Here is a 23,231-nt window from a genome sequence, read left to right as displayed (position 1 = left end):
CTGATAAATTTGATCCCAACATGTCAATCTAATTTGAGCTTATTCATGGGATAGTCACACTATGTACGGCGACCTTTGCTGCGTATATTTACAGACCGGAAATTCCGGTTAGAAAATTTAATTCTTCAGTCACTTATAATTTGGATCGTTTCGTGGATTGATGGGCTTTTCGACGTATTAGAGTGGAAAGTGTGATTCTCTCTTAAGTATGGATGATAATTTTTTGCAATTCTTTTAGTCCTCTGTGTTAATTTAGGTTGAATTGAATGTTTTCCTCTTTCCTTACCAGTTATCAGTCATCTCTAAAATTTTATACCCAATGGTTCGTTTGACTACCCTTCGACTTCGGACTTTTTTTTTTTATTACCAGCTCATAATATAGTAAAAGAGAAAGTTAATAAGCTTAATATTGATTAATGTGAAAAAAAAGGCCATTTTAATTCTCAAATAACTCTTAAATGTCTATTTTGACCGTCTATAGTAGTATGAATCAGCTCATCCATTCCTCTACATTTGCGCCGCCAATTATACCATTCAGCGGTTAACTGAGAGTATACCCTTAACGCTTTGCGCGCCTCATTACATACGGGACCTTGACAAAGATTTGTCCTTTCTCGCGGATATTCCAAGATGGTAAGTCCACGTGTGATACACTTAGAAGTATTCGTCAAAATAAGTAAACTTTGGAGTGTCGCATTGCGCTCATTTTTTGTGAAAAAATCCTTCAGGTGTACAAGCGTTTGGTGGAGATTGGCCGTGTAGCCCTTATTAACTCTGGGCCCGATGAAGGAAAACTTTGTGTCATAGTTGATGTGGTGGATCAGAATCGAGTAAGTGTTTTTACAGATTATATCTCCATTTTATATGAACGATCTGAAGTTAATATCATGTCAATAATTCGTTAGAAATGCTTTTATCAATATTATAGACTAATCAAACATCATTTAGGAAGTTGCAAGTGGGGTTTGATTCCGTTTGTGTATTTGAAGAGGTCGATTTCAAAATTGATCATGAGTTTCGCTCATTCCTAAAGAAATCAGCATGTTTTTTTCTTTTATATGTACTTTGCTTGACTGATGGTTCGATTCAGTTGATTTCTGTGTCTTGAATCTAAGCGAGTACCCTTCGTCTGGGTAGGATGATTTATAACAAGCTTATTTTTATACAATAACAATGATCTCAATGTTGTATGCAGTCAGCTGTACCTTCTTCGTGCTCTTGGCTGTTGCATTCTTTTCTTGGAGCACTGAAGTGAAATTTATTTTGTTAATTTTGTTTTTCTTTCCTGGTATTATGAAAGCCTGGTATTATGTTTTGAATTAGTTTCCATCAAGGCAGCCATCTTGGTATACTATGTACCTGGTTGCCAAGCAATTGTACAAAGTCATCTGATTTGTCAAATTGTCTCCTTGTAACTTATTATCTTAATTATTTTGTCACCCCTTTTATTTCAGTGTCAGTTGTTTCTTTTTTGTGTTTTTCAGCAAAATCTTTAGAAAAACTCAGTTATTATTTTAAATCTTATAATGTGTTACACCAACATAACAGCCCCTAGTTGTTTTCATTCTATTTTCTCTCCTCATCTGTGTCGTCTTCAGTGATTGATAGTATAAGACAAGTTACAAACAGATTTCCCACTGAATATCACTTGTTAGGGGGGAACTCCACTTATTAAGTTAAAAAGGGAAAACTCACCTGCAGTGACAGATGTTCATGTGCACACAAATGGGGACTTAACACTTTAACTTCCGGAAGTGATTAACATGTTACTTTTCCCTATGATATCCATACATTATTCAGCAAACAGGTAACAAGAATACTTAAACTCATCAGCTACAAGATATTACCTTGATTGAAAAGCAAATTCTCATAACCGATTTACAAGGAAATGTATAGCAGCTAGAGGGAAGAATTGACAATCAGATCTTGGGAGTTAAGGGTGATAGTGCTCTTGAACTCCCAAGATTGACCAAGACAGAACTTCTCCTTACAATATCAATGTGATATTAATTAGACAAGTAATGTGAATAAAGAAAATTAGGGGATTATTAGTTGACCCAATACCAAATTCTCCAAACTAACATATTAGGAATTGTATGGAAGTCAGTAAAGGGAATTAGATCTTTGGAGCGGAAGGCAATTTATATGTAAGCTATCCACTTCTAATGTATTGTAACACAAATTTTTACTAATATCTGTAATTGACTTGCAAAAAATTACTGCAAGACTTGAGAAAGCAAGAGAGGTTTTTTCCTTATAAATACTACATTAAGTAAAATTGCCTTGGCCTTGGAAAATAAAATTTAATCAGCAGAATTTTTACTTAAATCTTTTTCAACAGGCTCTTATTGATGGGCCCTGTACCAATGTGTGCCGCCAAGCCCTTAACTTCAAGCACCTCTCCCTCACTGACTTCAAGGTCAAAGTTGGACCCTCTGCTAAGAGTGGACCAGTGAAGAACGCCTTTGAGAAGGGAGAGATCCTTGAAAAGTGGGAAAAGACAGCCTGGGCCAAGAAACTGGCCACAAAGAAGAAGCGAGCAACTCTCACTGACTTTGATCGCTTTAAGCTCAAATTGGCCAAGCAGAGGGTAAGCCACTGTCAAAGTATTAAATGATATTCCTCGCTTTCTTTTCTTTAAAATAAAATCCCACCCTAAATTGAAGAAAGAAGCAAAGGTACAATTAAGCACCACACCCAATCAGAAGAGTGCAGTGTCTGTTCACGGATTAACAAAGAGATTCAATGTTGCCATGCTTCTGTTCAGTAATAGATCACAGATGATGTCAAATTGTGGTAAGAACAAAAAAAGTGGCACACAAGGGGAAGCAATGGGGTCTTCTGTGATCTGTTACTGAGTGGTACCACCATGACATAGAAACTTTATCTCTTAAGTGAAAACAAAGCAAAATGTTGTTAATGGTGACATCATGAAAATGTCTGTCTGCTAATAGGTCTTAGATAATAACAAAACCTAAATGCAAGTATAATGCAACTCATTATATTATTTAAATATATGATAAGTACATCTTGGGTACAATGCACATGTGTTTGTTTCACGCAATATTTGCAATGATATAGTGTAACTGTTGTTGGAGACTTCTGGAAATATGGTTTGGAATTAAATGCTATTCTCAATACACACCATATTCTTCCTGGAATTTTACCACTGAACCTGTAGCTGATATACCCAGTGTTCCTGGGTCCTAGGTCATGTCAAAATGTATCAAACTTTGGCCTTTGTGAAAATTACTTTTAAAACTGTTACATGGTGATGGTCATAACGTCATTTTGTGTTTCTATTTATTTTGTGTCAGAGCTAAAATTTGCTGTAATTTAACAACCAGATTATGCAACATCTTCACCTCATTTTTCTTTCTCAGAGGGTTGATTTGATGATATTTTTTGGTTTGAGGTTAACTCCTTATCAGTGGCATGGGTTTTTCTTTGCACCATAGTTGTGACAAATTTCCTTATTAAAATTTGTTTATCCATAAGAGAGAACTATTTTTTCTAGATTGTTTAGTTATTGTTAATTTTGATTCATAAGTGGCCAAATTTATTTTATATGCTATGTGAAACTTTTCAACCTTAGATTTGGACACAGCTGTTAAGATAACTGAAAATAGCCAAGTTATATGTTACCATCAGTGGTGTAAAAATTTCCAACCTCAGAAATATTTTTGCATAATTCTATGTAATTGGAATAGTTATGTGAGGCTTATTAGTGCAAGATATTTTGGTTTTATCAACTGAGTTGATATAGTAAGTTGGCTACTATAAAGAGTTTCAAAGCTTATGTTAAGAGTGTTAGTCCTTCATCATTCGCCTGGACAGCTTACATGATCAACTCATCTTGTTAAACTCCCCTTCTGAAAGAGAAACTTACCCCCTTTATCCATTTATTAGTGTAAGGGCTCAGGACTATTTTGAATTGACATTGCTAACCTTTCTCAGAATAAGACATAAATAAAGTGTGACCGATCGTGTTGGGCTTTTTGAGGGTGTTGTACCTGCACACAGTCTACCTGTACAAAATGTATTCCTCAGTGCTCAAGTGCTTAGTTAAAATTTCCACTAAAAGGATGGGTGCTTATGAAGAAATAATCCACCTGTACTGCTTCCACTGTAGTTGAAGCTTATGTTTAAAACGAAGTGGTAATAGAAACAGGTTTTCGTTGTGTCCCTACTATCTTAGATAGTGAGAGAGCGGAGGGGGGGAGGGCACTTATTGACAAGGGGTGCTTGTTTAATATTATGGCCAATTCGGTGGGAAGTTTATTCAGGGAAGGGTGCATATTAGAGTGGGGATGCTCATTCAAGGAAATGCGGTGATGGTAATGCGGATGTAGTGTCTAATGAAAGCTTTTGTTTTGCTTCACAGAAAAACAGAGTTCTTAAAGCTGAACTGAAGAAGTTGCGCAAAGAGGCCAAAGTGTAATCTTGCTTTTAAGATGAAATAAAAATATTTGTTTGAGAGGATTGGTGCTTTCAAAGTTATTTCTTTAATAAATGCGAAGTACATGTCACTGATGTTCTTGCCATATTTTACAACTTCTATGATCTATTACTGAACTGATCAACAGCAACATGGAATCTACGTGTTTCATATAATGTAAAAGAAGTAAAAACTTGTTGATGGTGATATCATCTATCTTCCAACAGATTATAAGAAAGAACAAATCTGAACGCTCGTATTATTCAGCTTACTGTAGAATTTTGTTTTTAACATATTTTGCTGTCATCGGTGAACAAGACAAACCTAAAGAAATTAGAATCTACTTGTTGAACTGACTTCCATTTACACCGATTCATTGTCTGCCCTACTCTTGGACAGGTGGTGGTGTCAGAGTTGACAGCGGTTTACATTCACCTTTGGGAAATTCTAGATCTTTTTCTCCATCTCTAAAAAGTAGAGAGACATACAAGAATATTAACAACAAAGAACTAACATCTACAACTCGCCCTCGGTGTTGGAGAAACCGGTTTTCCTTGGTCGTAAATGACTGTGTTAAAATTTTCCCTAAACAATTTTGTAATTAGCTCGTGACAGCTCGGGGTTACTTTAGAAAAGCTCTTGTTTAAAAATCCTTGTAATAACGAGAGACATTTAGGTCGAATACCGCTACTCTCTCAAGTCGTACCTAGGAGATAATACACGGCTCATTTCCATAACAACGGCTAATCATCGAGCCAGGTACGAAGGACTATTCCAAAACAAATAACTGACCCGTCCCTTTTTTAATGTGCCAAGTGGTGTATTACCTGGCTACAAGCCTGATTACCAGTTCCACCCTCCGTGAATGATCCACTCTTATTGGTTCAGCCTTGGTAAACTGTTGTGTACTGTGGCCTTGTAATGTTGTTCCACCTGATCTCCATGCTGGATCCGGTTCAACGACATTGGCACAACCGTGAACTTTACATGTAATAGGAAAAGGGCATTGACGGCAGATATACAAATATTCTAGGACATATTTACGATTGTATTATTATTGCATTTATATGGCAAGGTAGTCCTGGGGTAGATCTAAGCGTTCAGACTAGTTTTCTTATTTGATTGGGATTTTGCCCTGAGGTCCGTTTCCACCACAGAAACGGTCATAAGCTGTGCGCTTTTTGAAAGCTAGTAAAAATAAAATAAACAAGCTTGGTCTGAGTGCCATGAGATAAACTGCCTACTAACCTCGCTTGCTCTTGTCGTAAGGGAAATATTGGCCTTCGGTTGTTAAAATACAGACCTCCCTGCGCTCAGTCCATACTGCCAACCCACACCGAAGACCCCGGGCCAATAATCCTAAGTGCCGACCAACTCTAAATTTCAACATCTTTACCAGGAAAACCCACGGGTATTTGACTGTTTTCTTTGCCCAGGGGTTGGGGTATTTGAACCTTTCCCAGCTAGGGTGGAGAAGGAAGTGTCAAGTCTTTCCAAAGGAATACACGCGTTTTATCTTTTAATAGGTAAAGTTCACTTTCACTGACGAACAGCTCAGAAGAAAAGGTCTACAAGGTTTACAAGTTTTAAAGCTTGGTCAATGAGTAGAAAGTCACGACCCTGATTTTGTCTTTTGCATAAAAATTGACCATTAAATCTGGTCCGTGGGTGGGCCAATTGGGTTCCCTGAAGGGAGATTTTGAAGCTTGGAATTGATCGATGCATTAGCAAGATGATATAATTCAGAATCATAGCCGGGAAATATCGCACACAGTATCATCGAGGTGGGAAATTCGAATGCAAAATAATCGCGAGAAACAGTCTACTTAAATTCAGTAAACTGAAGAATGACTTATTCACGCATATTTTAAATTGAAAAGTTTCCAACATGGGATGGTACGCGTAGTAATCGCGTCCGACTCTCTCATTCCTCCTCTTCCTCTGAGGCCTTATTTCTCAGTCATAAATGAATTCTTTCTGTAGACATAGCAGTGAAATAGAAAAGGGGAGATCTGTTTATTTTGATTTGTCTGCTTCTATAAGGGACACATTTCGGTGACAGGAAATAATGTTCTTCCTTTTTGCACAGGGAAGTTCAGTAAGTAAAGAGGTTTTGGTTAATTGTACCGTATGACGTTAGAGAATGAGAGGGGAAATTGAAAAGTTGAAATACTTGATGGAAGTTATCTGATTATCAAGCGATTATCTGGCATTCGAAAGCTAAAGTATCCCATATGTATCAGAGAAAGAAACATCGAGAAACGAAACGTATCTTTGAGATACGAATCATATGCACCTAGAATCTCGCATCCCTGCCTAAATTCTTCAAGTCAAACAGAAATCAAATTCATATACTGTATGTATCTGATCGAGAATGGCTGATCCAAAGCTCCTCCACATGATCCTCATCACAATGACAAATACGAAAAAAAAGGTTCTGAGGAACACCCTTCATTTTAGCTTTTTCAGCCCCTGCTTTTTGGGAGGGGCCTGACGAGTCTCTAAAACTAGACAAATTGCTTTGCAATGCAAGCACGAAAATTACTCACAAATTCCAGAGAAACCACAGGATAGATCCTCTTCTGTAAATTACAAGAGTAATAGAGAGGTACTTAAAATTCATTAGAAATTACTTTTTAAGATTATCCTACTTAAACATGTAAGAGGCTGTGGTGCGGTGTAAAAGTGAAGTGAGCACTCGGGGAACTAGTATAATTCTCTATTAATAACCGTCTACGTAACAAAGGCGAGAGCTCTCATTGTTAAAAAAAAAAAAATGAGAAGAAGAAAAGCTGATCGAGTAGTTTAATGAATTTCACTACTAGTTCAGTAGTATATTCATATCTGCGAGGATTGCTTCTATTTTCGTTTCTTCAACCCCAGTGCACATATATGATTTTCATATATTTACAGTCAAAATCTTCCTTGTAAGTAGAATTTGATGCATGGAAAACTTAAGCATTCCTCTAATTTAATTTAATTTATTCGTAACAAAAATATACAGATACATAAAAAAGCAGTATGTGACTAGGGGCAGTAATAGGGCAAAGTCCCAATTGACAGTAAGCAAGCTAGTTTTTTAGATTATGCCACTTAAACATGTAAGAGGCTGTGGTGCGGCGTGAAAGTAAAGTGAGCACTCAGGGAACTAGTGTAATTCTCTTTTAATGAACCGTTAACGTAACATAAGCGATAGCTCTCAATGTTAAAAAAAATGAGATCGAGTAGTTTCATGAATGAAATTTTCCTTAAAATCAAAATTTGACGTATGGAAAACTTTGGCGCTCCACTTGAATTTAATTTATTCGTTACAAAAATGTACATCTACGAAATATTTATATTTTTAGCGAAAAACTTAAACTAGAAAAGAGGAAAATTACTCACCGCTTGCAGAGGAACCAACGGATTGAAATTTTGGGTACCCTGATTGAATTTAATTTATTCGTTACAAAATGTACAGATACATAAAAAAGAAGTTCGTGACAGGGGGCAGTAATAGGACAAAGTCACAATTGACAGCTGCCTCTGCCCCTGGCCCCCCCCCCCGATCTTAAACTTACTTACATCATGATCTTCCTCATCATGGCAAATCAAAGTAAAAAGAGAAACACTCCTGATTTTAGCTTTCTTTAGGAGGAGTATGACGGGTCTCTTAAATTAGACAAAACACCGAGTAATGCAAGCTACCAAATATTTATAGCACAAAACTTAAAACAGAAAAAGGGAAAATTACTCACCAGTTGCACGGAAACTAAGGTGTATAACACTTTGATACCCTAATTTAATTTATTCGTTACAAAAATGTACAGATACAAAAAAAAAAAGTTCGTGACGGGGGGCAGTAACAGGAAAGTCCCAATTGACAGTTACCCCCTGCCCCCCTGCCCCCCAAATCTTTTAAGATAACAAATTATTATTATCCTCCTGATAATGGCAAATCAAAACAAAAATTGCTCGAGAAACCCTTAATTTTAGCTGTTCTTGGCAAGAGTTTGACGAGTCTCTTAAACTAGATGAATTGTATCGTCATGCAAGCTACGAAATATTTGTAGTAAAAGACTTAAGTTAAAAAAAAAGGAAGTTACTCTCTCCATCTCAAAGTACCAAAGGTTAGCTCATCATCTATAAATTACAAGAGTAATACAGAGGTACTTGAAATTTACTGGAAATTAGTTCTTTAGAACTCAACTACGAGTCTCCTAAAATGGGCGGTTGACTTGACAAGCAAGCAAGCTATTTTTTGTGAGATTATTCTATCTAAACATGTTAGAGACTGTAGTGCGGTGCAAAAAGGAAGTGAGCACTCAGGGAACTAGTGTAATTCTCTATAGTGGACCGTTTACCTAACAAAAGAGAGAGCTTTCAATGTTAAAAGAAAAATGAGATAAATGAAAGCTGATCGAGTAATTTCATGAACAAAACTTTCCTTGAAATCAGAGTTTGACGTATGGAAAACTTTGGCACTCCAACTTAATTCAATTTTTAAAAAGGTTGAAGTCGTGAAAAAAAAGAGTTGATGAGTCTTCGTAGTCTTTACCTTTATTCTCATTTCAGTGTCCCTTATCAGATTTCATGAAAGTGAGCAGGATTTGATTGGTTCACCTTTGCTTAACAAGCGAGAGACTAGCTCAAGGTAAAATCGATAACAAATCAATACTAGCACTAATGATTGAGTTTTATCGCTACGATTGATGTTTTAGCACTAACGATTGAGTTTTATCACTAATGATTGATATCTTTGGCACAAATGCTTCCCATACCTAATTATACGCGCTGGCAAGTCTTAAACATTGTATTTCCTTTTTCGAGCAATTTGGTGAACATCGATCGATGATTTGACAAATAATAAAACGAGGCTACTCCGGTTACGCCTAAAAAATTTGCATATGAGTCAGAACAAGACGTAGTCGTAACAGGCAACCAAACTGCAACACCATTAAAATAAGCGACTAGAACTTGTTAGTTTTGTATAAAAGGCGAGGTGAAAAAAAAAGAATTTCGTGACGGGGGCAGTAACAGAACAAAGCCCCAGTTGACAGCTACCCCCTGCCCCCTACCCCCTGATCTTTTAAGATAAAAAAAACTCCCCCAAACTATCCTCCTCATAATGGCAAATCAAAACAAAAAGTGAAAATAGAAAAATGCTTCTTCATGCAAGTTACGAAATATTTGTAGGAAAAAACTTCACTTAAGGGTAATTGCTCACCTTTTCTACAGTGATACCAGAATTGTCTTTTTTCTGTAAAATACACGAGTAATAGAGATGTACTTGAAATTTGCTAGAAATTAGTTCTTTAGAGCTTAGTTGCGTTCTCTTTAAATGGACGGTTGACTTAACAAGTTGGAAAGCAATTTTTTCAGTTTATCCTACTTAAACATGTAAGAGGCTGTGGTGCAGTGTAAAAGTGAAGTGAGCACCCAAAGACTGGCGTAATTATCTAGCATAAATGGACCGTTTACATAACCAAAACGAGATCTCTCAATGTTAAAAAAATGAGAAAAGGGAAAGCTGATCAGGCAGTTTAATGAATAAACTTCTCCTTGTAACCAGAGTTTGATGTATGAAAAACTTTAGCGTTCGTCTAATTTAATTTATTCGTTACAAAATTTACAGATCCATAAAAAATAAGTTCGTGACAGGGGGCAGTAATAAGACAAAGCCCAATTAACAGCTGCCCCCTGCCCCCCCTCCCGATCTTTAACTCCCCCACATGATCCTCCTCATGATGGCAAATTAAAACAAAGTGTCTGAGCACTGAATTAACCCTCTTCTGCACTGAATTACCTGAAAACTAAATTTATCTTAACCAATCAGAACTGAGTAATTTTTTCATGTATCTTATCAGTAGCAAAAAAATTAAACTTATAGGAAAGGAAAATTACTCACCATCTCCAGAGTGTGACCCTGCTTCCATAGATACTAAAAGAGAAATTTACTCGAGATAAGTTATTTAGAACTCAAATGCGTGTATCTTAAAATGGACGGTTGAGTTTTACCACTAGTGATTAATATTTGGGACAAACGGCTCCCCATACCTAATTATACGCACCGGCGAGTCTTAAACATACTTGAACTACATGCATCTTGCATTTCATTTTTCCCTTTCCCTTTTCGAGCAATTTGGGGAACATCGATCGATGATTTGACAAATAATAAAACAAGAGGCTACTCCGGTTACGCCTAAAAAATTTGCATATGAGTCAGAACAAGACGTAGTCGTAACAGGCAACCAAACTGCAACACGACATTATTAAAATAAGCGACTAGAACTTGTTAGTTTTGTATAAAAGGCGAGGTGAACAAAAAAGGATTTCGTGACGGGGGCAGTAACAGAACAAAGTCCCAGTTGACAGCTACCCCCTGCCCCCTACCCCCTGATCTTTTAAGATAAAAAAAAACTCCCCCAAACTATCCTCCTCATAATGGCAAATTAAAACAAAAAGTGAAAATAGAAAAAATGCTTCGTCATGCAAGTTACGAAATATTTGTAGCAAAAAACTTCACTTAAGAAAAGGATAATTGCGCACCATCTCTACAGTGAGCCAAGAATTGTCTTTTTCCTGTAAAATACACGAGTAATAGAGATGTACTTGAAATTTGCTAAAAAATTGGTTCTTTAGAGCTATACGCGAGCGGTACTGTCTTAGTGAGGGCCAGATCCAACATGATGGTATTCCGTGTACGGGAATCAACCAGTTGCCCCAAGTAATTGTCTCGCACTAGTTTTGTAAAATAGCTGCAGATGGAGTCATTGTTGATGAAAGTACAGGTTTTCCAGTTGATGGTAGGGAGACTAACGTCCCAACAGGCCAAAAGCTGGTCGAAGGTTGCTTTGCTGACGAGTTGAAGGGACTTCGTGAGTGCCTTTAAAGTGTCTATTGTGGAGTTAGGTGGTCGGCAAAACCCAGCGACAAAAAGTTTATGTTTGAAATTAGGACGAATCTCGCAAAACCAAGACTCGTCATTGTTTTCCAAATCCTTGCGTACTCTGCACTCCCCTCCCCCTACTATTCATCACTAAAATTCTGTACCCTGAAAAAGACGTCTCCAAATGCTAATTCTTAAGATTTGCTTGACGGATAGCAATTGAATAGGGATTGCAGCATAAATGTTCATTTCCTGATTTGTTACACCTTCTCCACCCATTCCCATTGGTGCTTTGCTTACCTACAGCTCCTAACATCTGAGGCCTATTTGAAAGAGAAATAGACAGGGCAAATATTACTACGTTGTATCCACGCTTATTAAAGTTATCTCGGACAGAAATTCACGCACGCGCTCTAAACCTAATCAAGGTTTATAGTTTAACAAATTGCCTGTTTTAGCTTTACAACGTTGAGATTTTAGTAGGTCCGCTTTTCTCAGTGGTTTTGAATGAAAACCTTTTGTAGTCTAAATCGTCATTTGTCCTCTTTCTCACCACCTTAACAAATTGATTAGGGATTAAAGAAGCCAGTTCGACCACGTCGAGGTCAATGAACGCCAATTATAAATTAGATGCTAAAAGGAATCTGAGTCCTCGCAAAATAAAGTCACCTCGCGTTCTAAATGTACGTCTTTGTTCTTGTCTATGGCGGCTAAAAAGTTTACGAAGTATCAGGATATTTGCATTTCTATGCACTCAGTCAGCCATATTTTATACACTTACCCGTCGAGTATGATCCTATGCCTAGTACCGACCGAAGTGGGATGACTCGTCACCCGAAGCGTACAGCCATGCGCAACGCCGTAATCTAGATCAGAGAAAGTTAACCGAATATATTATCTCGCTTGTTACACTATCATATAAGGTGACGTTGCCGCAATAGTATCTTTCTTTCACCCTACGCCGCAGCCATTTAGTAACACTGTTATTATTAGTGATAGATTAACTTTGAGGAATAAAATATACCTTGTAACGGACCCTTGTCTTTATTCGGATCAAACTCTCGTCCATCTATTACAAATGTAACCCTGCACTTTCTTCTGTTGCGCCGTTTTAAGATCTTTGTAACCAAATCCCGGAATGTTTCTTGGGGATCACACTTCACACTGACTGATGAAGAGTTATCGGAGAAGAAAACTTTGACTTCGATGTAAAGAATCCTCACTGTCAACTCAAGCTTCGATCCAGAGCAAATACCAAGGCTTGATAAGGTTCCTTTGTCTTTAGAAGGGCAGAGGTGCTTTCCATTGAAAGTAAACGTAGCCTCTTCGTTTTCCTGCAGGTTACAGCACAAGGTAATTTCTTCTTTGACCGCCTTTAAGTTCTTTTCTTTGTCCACTTTCACGGAGTGTGAGTGGCCACTCTGATCTTCTACAGTTATGTGAATGTACTCGGGGATAATGACATTCACAGACGGACGTGGACTGCAGATAAGTTTATCAGGAAGATAGCTACTTGGTGCGGCTGACAAGAGGTTTCCCTCATGGTAAAGCTTTTGATCCCTGATTGGGACTTGAATCTTCCCTTCTATCTGTTCCATGAGATAATGGACCTTTACCTTGCCGGGATGCACCTTTATTGGAAAAGGACAATTGGAACACGCCTCGGCTGTTACTGTAATTGATATTTCTGCATCTATTAGTCTCAAATCCATGGGTTTCTCAATTATATCTCTGATGGAAAAAAAGAGAAAATTGACAAGATTTTATCCCTTACTAGTCCGCCATCCAAAGGATCATCCTATAGGCTTGTAGGCTTTATATTTCTTACCGTAGTCGTGTACCATTTGATAGGACCTTGTCGCTTTTAGCCAGAACTTGATAGGGGTCATCCATAACTCCCATCTGGTGCTGCAATTTACGTTTCAAATCACCAACTGTCGCCGATGGAGGTATGCTCGCATTCAAAGGCTGAGACGAATCAGAGGTGATCACTGGAATGTTAAGAAAAGCTTCAGGTGTGAACACGCATTTAACAACTCCATTTTCGGGCTGGCCAGATTCAATTCCTGCCTCTTTCGGTGCAGTTTTCACTCGGTAGAAGGTGAACTTCTTGGCCTCATAAGCTGGTCTTTCTATTGACATCTCTTCTCCACCACGTAGAGCCCATCCCCCTACGTCATAACCATCAATAGATATGTCGACATGGCAACCTGGAAAAAAGGTGCAAGTGGTCAATGATCTTATATGTATAAAATCGAGATCTTCATCATAGAGTATTGACGAGTTCAGTCTTCCATGCAAAAAGAAACGAAAGGGACTCAATGAAAAGTGAGAAAGAAATTGTATAATTGGTAGACACTTATAACGTCCCTTGACCTCCAAGTAAATGACCAGTTTTCAGGTGCAGTGAGGTGTTCCCCATGCACCAGCGAAAATAGAGTCACCCTGGTTATGATTTTCTGGGGTGGGACCGGTGCAGGTCCGTTCATCAGGGTAGGGGTGAAGTTCTTGTCAAGAAGAACGTGGTAGCGCAGTCAGTAACAGGAGTCCATTGAAATCTGACAGTATGTTTTCACCCCAATTTAACATGGTGATAAAGTTGAAAAATGTTTTTAAAACAGTAATATGTATGACTTTTACCATAAGCATGAGAATTTTTGACGTGTATTTTTTATTGCGTCCCACTCTTCATTTCTACAAATTCTCCATCAGGGGTCTTATAATGTTTTCCTCCCAAGATTTCCACTACGTAGCCCTCGTGAACCAGAAAGTTTACGTATCGAGCAGGTGCAGGTCCTGCAGCTGGATCAGGCTGGAGTCGATCAGACGATCCATGGACGAAAGCCCGAGAAGGTGCAGGACAGGGTTCCCGCGCGGATTCTAAAGAGGAGCCTGAAATTTAAAGAAGGAAAGAGATTTCACACACAAACCACATTGATGACAACAGCCAATCAGAACAAAGGAAAACATCAGAAATAGCCAATCAGAACAAAGGAAATCATCGGAAATAGCCAGTGAAAACTCCTAGTGGAAAAGAGAAACTGCCTCATACGCGAGAATCGGTTTTAGTTTCGAATCTGCATGATTGTTTCAGAAAGTGGTTCTAGATTTCTTGACCAATCACTAAGCGAAGATAAGCAAAAGCAAAGAAATCTCGGATTAGTTTTGACACTCAATTGGAAACTGGTTCAATTAATTTGCTATCCAGAGATCAGTTAAACTGCCCAAAGCATATATTTAAACGTTCACAAAGCAACAGTGACGCATAAAGTTTTATAAGTAGTTCACTTGTTGTCCACATTCCTAAAGTATTTAAAGTATTAATTTCCTTCCCTTTTCAGGTTCTCACCATTATTTGTAACAGTTAGCGAAGCATCACTTCTGACAGAAACAAGATGTTCAGCTGTACGGCCATCCGCATTACCGCCACTTAACCCTGTTGAAGTATTTCTAGGATTCGCAAGATGTGGCTGATCAACTACAGATCGAAATGTCATGACATGTTCGTCAGCTGCAGCTGCTGAGTTGGAAGAAAAGGCCCTATTCATTAAACAAAGCCTGCTCAACTTTAGGCCGATCCGCTTTTCTTGATACGTTGCTAGCATGATGTTATACCCCACGGGATTCCTTTTTTCCTAATCTAGGGCCGAGTTGGGTGGGAGGGAGAGGGGGAAGAACTTGGGTTAATTAAAAGCTCAAATCTCCAGGTTTTAAGGTTTCCACTGGAAAAAATTGTTGGGTTAAAACTTAAAATAAGATTAGAAAAAAAGTTCTCTATTATGGAGCGATACTCAGAATGAACCAGTTCACTAAGTTTATTCGTATCTGTACCTTTTCGGGCACCATTGTCAGCAAGATCACTTCCTTTTGGTTCCGGATCACTACCGTCCCCTACCCCGTCAGGAACCATGTCACCTTGCCCATCTAGTTAAGACAAAATCGTAACAAATATAAAAGAATTCCCTGTGTCTAAATAATTTTACCTGAACTCACTTCCTTAATATTTTAATAGTAATTTATGCCTTAAAAAATTTTAGGTTTGGGAATTAAAAAGTGAGGTGTGCAGAGCTCTGTAAGGCGAAGTATTCTAAGATGTTTATGTTGCAACTTGATTACTGCGTTGTCGAATTCAGATCGAACTTTTAAGTATTAAAATACTTTTACGGGTAAACGATATTTTTTATTCAGATATTCCTGTTGTTTGTAAATATTAAATAAAGCAATTCGAGTAAGTTTCCAGATTTGCATCAAAACACTTATTTGTTTTTTTTTTCTAAGAAACTCGGATCTAAAGACTGACGTTTGCGACCGATGCGACAACGAGTGAGTAATGTTTTTCTCTACAAGATACACCCTATACAGAATTACCGTCAGTCTCATCCGGATTGTCATCAGCTTTGTGGAGTTTTCTTGAAAAAACCTGAATGCTTTGCGCAAGATCCACTCTGCCGATCGCTTTAAACCCATCATATAGCAAAGTCAGATTCTGTGGACCAATGTGTACATCTTGTTCGAGTGCTTCAAATAACTTCAGTCCGCTTTCTATGTTTTCTGTCAATCTCCTGGGAAGACGATCCCCTACAGCATACATCAACCGCTCCAGATCTTTGTTAGACAGTTCCATCGACATTTCTAGGAGAAGTCTCCTATATGGACTTATGCAATTTTCATCCTTTGCGGAGGCCATCTTCAACTTTACTCGGGCGGCGACAAAAGCAAAATTGTTATTGAAGAAGTAATGAAGAAATATAGCATGGCGGTTGTGTCTTCCTTTGTAGCGATGTCCTCACATCTTATAACCAATAGAATGCGGTTTTACTTCTTCCAATCAAAGTGCGTTAACTGTAGTCGCGTCTTCCGTGTGTCACTTCCCAACTAGGGGAGGGATGCAATGCAAAAGTGTAGAAAGATCGTTAAGAGCTTGAGAACTTCATGGGCTATCCTTGTTTCATGGGCTGTCCTTGATGCCTTTTGGGACGCTTCTGATTGGTGAAAGAGTAAGATTCTGGTAGCTTTTTTAAGTGCGAGGTATTAGGGAAATTTTCTTCCATATATTAGAAGGCTTAGGAAGACGAGAATTTGACATTGCCTCGTGGTTTTCCTTACTTTTCTGTCAGAGCTAGTTCAGTAAGGTAAGGTTTTCGTTGCATTTCATGCTAGTATCTTTTTAAAATTTAAATATTACAACCATTCTTCAAAGATCGCGTTCAAGTTTTGTGTTAAATTCCTGTAGATTTCATGTTGCTGCGTGATACCTAGATTCATTGAATCCTTCTGTGTCGAGGACTGACTTTTTTATTTTGTTTGGGCCATGCAAAATCAGATATTACACGATTACAAAACAGGACAGATGTCGGTGTTTCAATGATCAAAAACTTGTGACTTTCTTCCAGCCTCATAATAATTTGTACTATGTTACATGTAGCAATCTCATAGTGTCTACACTGATGGCTATTATGGATACAGTGGAAGACATGTAATCATTGTAAATGTATAGGGCTACACAAAAATTCAGCTAGGATGTATGGTCGGTGTCAAAGTTCACATATCCTGGAAAGTTAACTCACAAACTTCTTACACATATGATGAAGATCTGGTCTCTTATAAAGGATAGGGTGGTGGCTCCTAATGCTCTCCAGCAAGTAACAGTTGGGTTACAATGCGTTAAATCATTCTCTTTGCTCACCCAGAGGGACACAAATTTGAAGCAAAATTACTCTTCACTCAATAATATGTGCTTTTTTTATTAATATCAGTGGCAGACATATGCCACTTTCTTTCTTTTGGTCTATTTAGAATAAAGCCCCTTGAACTAAATTATAAGGAATATACCACAATAATATGTATTTTATATGTTACACATTTTACATACTTTTTCAATTGAGTGTTACAAACATTAAAATTAAATAAATACTAATTCATACACAAATGAATACTTAATTCAATATAGACTATTGCCCATTATTAGTGATTATTGCTCCTACAGTTGTTAGCAAGAACTTGGTCTTGTTGGCGTTCATTGTGAGTGTTTGATAATCCATATATCAATGGAGACACTCTCTGCAACTATCTCCAGTCTATGAAGAAAATACCAATCCTTTCACCCTTACTTAATATCATTCATACAGGCATGGATAAGGACTAGCAGCAAAGCAAAGTAATCAAAAGTGCTGATGAGGTGGTAAGCTCCATTGTAAACATTTTCTTGGAAAATTATGCGCTAGTTATAAAAGTTTTGTTAATGGTATGAATGAAAAATGCATTTTGTGTAAAGAAAGATAAAATTTAGCTCCTAAGTTATGGTGAGATGATATGTCACTATCAATTTGGCTTCTATTAAAAGTAAAAGAATTAAACTAAGGATAAAACTAAACCACAACATACCTATACTAAACCCTCATTTATTTGTATCAATATTATTATTTTTTCAGGTGTTTACCCAATAGATTCAATCCACTTACAGGGTAAGGCACATGTAGAAAGCAATATTTCACAAAACAACAACATTATGTATGCAAAGTTTAAATTTTCCAGACCTTTTCTGCTTGATTTTTTGAGTGGTTCCAGGATTTTCTTGCACAAAGAGTTCTAGGTGAATGTACCAGTCACCATGTTTTTTGGTATGATGGTTTACATTGATTGCTGTGCTCTACATTCATCATTGAAGTACCAATTAATTCCTTTGCCATCAGTAATCACTTTAAATATACTGTGTCAGAAATCACAGCACTGTGCTCCAAAATGTAATGTTGTCCTGGGCACCATTTCATATTTTTGAGCAAGGGAAAGGTAAAAATCAAACAAGACCACACAGACATCCTCTACGAGACAACATTGCTATGTATAATGTTTATATAGTTATTTATGTAAAAGCTGCTCTATTCATGAGATTAGTGTCAATACTCTTCCTTGTAGCAGATATAATTTTTAGCCCACTTGAGAAATAAGTGGCCTAAAATGGACTCTCTCCAAACTTTTAAATTTCTAGGGAAAGGTTCCATAGACTTTGCCATCCAATAGGGAATAAATGGCTGCCACACTGTCATTTTAATCCCTCCCAGCTGCTCAAACATTGTCCCTCCTTTCCACAATATTACCAAAGCCCCCATATGTGTAGTAATAAAAACATTGAAGTGAAGTGTGCAATCTTGGCAAGAGATGATAATCATGTATACTTTTAAGTGATTCATCCTAGCGGATGTTTGGTGAGGTATTGCATTCTGTGCTCAAATTCTAGTTCACATAGACCTGGGGAAAAAGAATGGGGTGTAATAGTCAGGTTGGTGAATTGCTACAATCTCTAATTCAATACCACTACTCATTTGGTTATCAATCTTGCCAATACTCTTTCTGGTTATTTGGGTTTTTATGGAAACTCTTCCCATTGAGAAGAAGCATTGTATGTGTTTGCAAATTAATAGAAAAGAAAAGTAAAAAAAAATGAAAATAGGGGAGGAACAGGATGGTACCAAAGACAGTGGTACATTTTTTTTTTGAATTAGGGTTTTAGCCTAAGTATGTCTAAGTTTCTGCACTTGTTGTTTAGTCTTGTGATTTCTTACTTAGAAGTGAGGTAAAATTGTTTGAATTTGTTTTTTCATAACAGCCACTTGAGTCTGTAAATGGAAATAAAACACAGAAAAATGATGGTAAGGAACACATTGCTAGCACTATAAAGTACTGAAAGTAATTTGTAACTCTCCATATTTGATATTTACAATTGACATACTTTGCACAAGTGTTGTGTGATAAGTGAAGAAGTTAACTTTATTTTAAAAATTAAATCACTTTAAACTGCAGTGAAAGCTATTAATTTTATAGTTATAAAAGTATCAAAGGTAACCCCTCTGAGAACCTTCCCCATTGTCTGTGTTATAGAGGTGTCCACTAAATATAGGCAAATTTATAAGGAAATCTGGGAAGAATAGTATGCAACTAAATGATGCAAGTTTCAGCCAGTTGAGGGTTCTTGCTTTTTTTTTATTGTGGTGCTAATAGTGTCTCAGTGTTTTGCAAGGCCATGCTTTAAAAAAATGACAGGAAGGCCTTAAAAGCTTACTGAGATCTTTATGAAGATGGAGGGTTATTTTATTGGCAGTTACATGTAAAGATAGGTTGTGAGGGCCACTTGCCAGGAGTAGATTTATAAGTTCAAAATACCACATTTGAGCTCAAATTTTACACAGACATTATTCAGGTATGATGGAAATTTAAAAGCACGCTCTTGTCTCATTCATAAGCGATGCTACATACTCCACAGGTGTCAAATTTATTAAATTTTGTATTCAGAATCACTGTTGGCCTTGATGTTTTTAACATTATGTAACATTCAAGATTATATAACATTATGTATCATATTAAATAAATTTTTCAGTTTTGATCTGAGCAATTAAAAACATTATTGTCTTGTTTCCAAGGTTTCCAAGGAAGGTTTCTTCGCTTCATGCCTGGGTCCTTATGTACATTATTCTGTTTTATAGAAAATAACAGTTAACTTGAGCAGGAAAACTCTGATCAGCTAAGAGATGCTAGAAAATAATTGTGCTAAGAAATAACAGTTACCTCCAGCTGGAAAACAAAAAAGACAGAACATCTTCCACGGCCTCAACTCCAGTTACTTGTAGAAAGGTCATCTCTGAACCATTAAATAGGATCTGTTTTACCAGTTATGTACAGTTTGCAATACATTAATGAGAGAAAAAATCTTAACCCTCTAACCCCTAAGAGTGACAAGCTTCAAATTTCCCTTTTCAATATCACCCCTGAATCAAACATTAGGGTCACAAGAATCAAGGAAATGACCAACAACTTATAAAACTCTTGATTTTTAAACAAATTCTCCATGTCAACAGCTCAGGAAATGTATAGGGAACAGTAGGAGAATATGCTTACTGATGTTTGGGTGTAATTGGGTTAATCAATAAATGTATGTTAAAGGTAGCAATCTTCTATAGCTATTACTTATTCACAAATACTTTATTTTATTTAGCAGATTGTAGCTTCAATGGATGCCAGAAATATGTTTATGAAAAACTGTTAGATACTGTTTTGTGAATTGTGCTGGTGAAGACAGCAGTGCAAGAATAGGTGAAGATGGAATCAAGAAATGCAGAACAGGAGTGAGTCAATTTAGTCCTGAAAAAATCATGGAAGAGGTTTCTTCTGGTTTTGGTGTTGCTTTTCCTGGTAAGTATGAATCAGGGGATTTTGAGGAGGATTATGAAGATATGGAAGATGATCCATTTGTTTCCCTCCTCCTCTTCCCCCATTAGACATTCAACTACTGGACAAAGACACAGAGTTGTCAAATGAAAACAATATTCAAGGTAATTAATGATTATGTTGACCATTTTCACTCTTTGTCTCTTCGTTTTTGTAAGATGAGTTTTTTGCTACATTGTTTAGAAATAAAATCAGTAAGACAAGCTATTTGGCACAGTGTAATACTAATAATTAAACACCTAACAGGTCATGTGTTCACTCTAACAGTTATATCCAAAATTCCCCAGCTCCAAATTGTGAATAATAGCTAGACATGAACAGGCCAGAGAACATCAACAGAGAATGTGACCTCTTAACCCTTTAACTCCCAGATTCAATTTGTAATTCTTCTCACTGTCAGCCATACAATTCTTATAATGTTACTTTAGAGAATTTAGTATTGGATCAACTAATTATTTCCAATGTGATACTTTTCTCTATTCTCATCACTTATCTGGTTGATATTGTGAGGAGAAATTCTTTCTTGGTCACTCATGGGAGTTAAGGGGTTAAGTATATTCACATCAGACCCATGAATTTGTCCACAAAACCTCCTTTGGAATTGTTAAGTTCCAGAGTTTCACATCCAATACATTTCCAGAGCAGTAAAATTTTAAAAAATGACACAAACATTTAAATTGCATAGAATCTATTTAAAACCTTTACATTTACAGCAACCCATATACAAAAGAAGTCTTTCCAACAATTATGAATGAATGGGTGAGTAAAATAGCCTTGACTCCTCAATCTAGTGTCAACTTCTTTATTTTATTCAAAAGTATATAAGGGCAAATTGGAAGGACAGAAAGAGTTACTTTCTGTTATCTGTGAAATAGTATTGAACAATTAGAGCCAAATGGTTGCAAGTGAGTAAAAGGATAGGATGGAGTTATTGTATATTAGTGCACTGTAGTCTACTTTATATTTCACAAATTCCGAAAAATCCCTATTTCACCTGTTTCTTTGCTTGAATTATTTGTACTGAAGATGTTTATTTCCATAGAAGTGTTGCATGTTCAAGTACAACTAAAGGAGTTTTTTTTTTTTAACTACCCATTTGTTTGCCAGATGAGCAATTTAAGCTTGAATTTTTAGTTAGGTTAATTACAGTTTGCACATGTGGTTAGAAAAAATATTCAGCACCAATCACTCCTGCCTAAATGACACAAAAAGTGTTTATTTGTTCCAAATACTTACTGTGTATCCTATTTATTCTATTTATCAACTCTTGTCAACAAAGGATATCATAGCAGGAAAAAGGTAACCAAAATTTATATGAAAAAATAAAAAAGGAACAACTAGAGTGATTTTACTTAACCCATGAAACAGTATGTAAACAAACCTGTATGACACCAGCACGCATGTTTGATTGTTGGATCACCCCATGTTGTGTGTGGAAAACATGACATAAACCAAAAATGTTTGTAATGTACAGTAGTTTATGACCAATTTTACCGGTTGGATAAAATCACTCTTTATATTCATCTACAGTATCTTGTTGAGAAATAAACTGTGACAAAGCTTTGACTTAGCATTAGCATGAATAATAGTTACTGCTCAATTGTCTTCTTTCGTGATGCATGTTAATAGTGGCAAGAAAGTTATTGCTTTTTAAATTTTGTCATCTGTTAAAAATTTAATTAAATCTGAATCACTTAAGTTTGGTTTTCTTCTCTTTTCTCATATAAGCATCCCACTTTTTGGGCAGATGTCTCTCTGGAATGAAATCCTTTTGGAATGGCTTCTTTTGCACTCAACCCTTCAAATATTCTATTACAATGTTTTATCTGACGGCGCATAGTACCCGTAAGCCTCTATGTAGACGTTCACTTTGCTTGTCAAGCAAAGATAAACCAATAGTTTGCCGTCAATATATGCACATGCATCTGTGTATACAGCGACTTCTGGGAAAATTTCCAATTGCCTGAAAACATTTTAAACGCTAAATTGAGTTAAATTCTAAGGGTGTGAGTAATATGCAGACCGGTCTCAACAACCAGAACATCACAGTGGTGAAACATAGCACCAAAACTTGCAGACTGATAAATATTTTATAGGGAAGGCTACATTCTCTTTTCCAGCGCAAAAATCTCCTCAGGCTCAGTGATATTTGTCGAGTCCCAGGCTTTGTGCAGGGATTCTATAATGTACCGGCTCAAATTATTGACTTCGCCCGAGGGTAACCTTCCGACACCTACCCCCAACCCAACATTCTTTTACGCGAATAAAGGGTGCAATTCCGGCGATCTAACTTACGAATGCGGTATACCTGTTCATCCCTATTTCCTTGTTTTGAGCGCATTCGAAAATCAAAACAGTTAAACAGCTCGTACCCTGCATATGCAAAGTATGCCAACTTGACATATCCAATATTGATCGCTATTTTCCATTTTTAATTGAATTCTGACAATTTATCCAGCATGTAGAATATATCCTAACATGCCAAATCCAATCTTCACCCCAATTTTCCATTTTCTGAACCAACCTACAAGTGGATAATATCATAACTTTTCGATATCCAATCTTTACCCCAATTTGTTGAATTAACTCTACAAAAACGGGGTAAATCGTGACAATTCTTTCCACGAGTGGTTAATATCATGACTTGCAATGTCCAATCTTTACCCTGATTTTCCATTTGTTCAACGACTTCTAGAAAAACGG

General features: G+C 36.9%; 1 protein-coding gene, 1 long non-coding RNA gene and 1 pseudogene across 6 annotated transcripts in view; 2 read left to right on the top strand and 1 right to left on the bottom strand.

The window, feature by feature from the left end:
* LOC131800309 (large ribosomal subunit protein eL14-like) overlaps window positions 1-23,231 on the top strand; it is a 34,385-nt gene that overhangs the window by 6,456 nt on the left and 4,698 nt on the right. The window contains exons 1-4 of one of the 3 annotated variants that reach the window (XM_059117993.2): window positions 581-633; window positions 729-830; window positions 2,342-2,590; window positions 4,385-4,482. In XM_059117993.2, the coding sequence (XP_058973976.1) occupies window positions 631-633; window positions 729-830; window positions 2,342-2,590; window positions 4,385-4,441 (411 nt within the window). In that variant the 5' untranslated portion in view covers window positions 581-630 and the 3' untranslated portion in view covers window positions 4,442-4,482. Of the gene's footprint in view, window positions 1-580; window positions 634-728; window positions 831-2,341; window positions 2,591-4,384; window positions 4,483-23,231 lie in introns of those variants that run through there. The other 2 variants (XM_066163805.1, XM_066163806.1) reach the window with 2 other exon arrangements.
* On the bottom strand, window positions 4,530-16,067 carry LOC131800310 (uncharacterized; annotated as a pseudogene).
* LOC131800312 (uncharacterized) lies at window positions 16,299-22,094 on the top strand. Of its 3 annotated transcripts, none has more exons than XR_010716968.1 (4): window positions 16,299-16,438; window positions 17,435-17,487; window positions 17,738-17,770; window positions 18,913-22,094. It is a non-coding gene; the product is annotated as an uncharacterized lncRNA (long non-coding RNA). The 3 variants fall into 3 exon arrangements; XR_010716969.1 differs by having other exon boundaries at window positions 17,738-18,955; window positions 20,296-22,094; XR_009341454.2 differs by having other exon boundaries at window positions 17,738-22,094.

This window comes from Pocillopora verrucosa, chromosome 3 (assembly GCF_036669915.1).
Source record: "Pocillopora verrucosa isolate sample1 chromosome 3, ASM3666991v2, whole genome shotgun sequence".
Classification (NCBI taxonomy): domain Eukaryota; kingdom Metazoa; phylum Cnidaria; class Anthozoa; order Scleractinia; family Pocilloporidae; genus Pocillopora; species Pocillopora verrucosa.
This window is presented reverse-complemented; position numbering and strand designations above follow the sequence as displayed.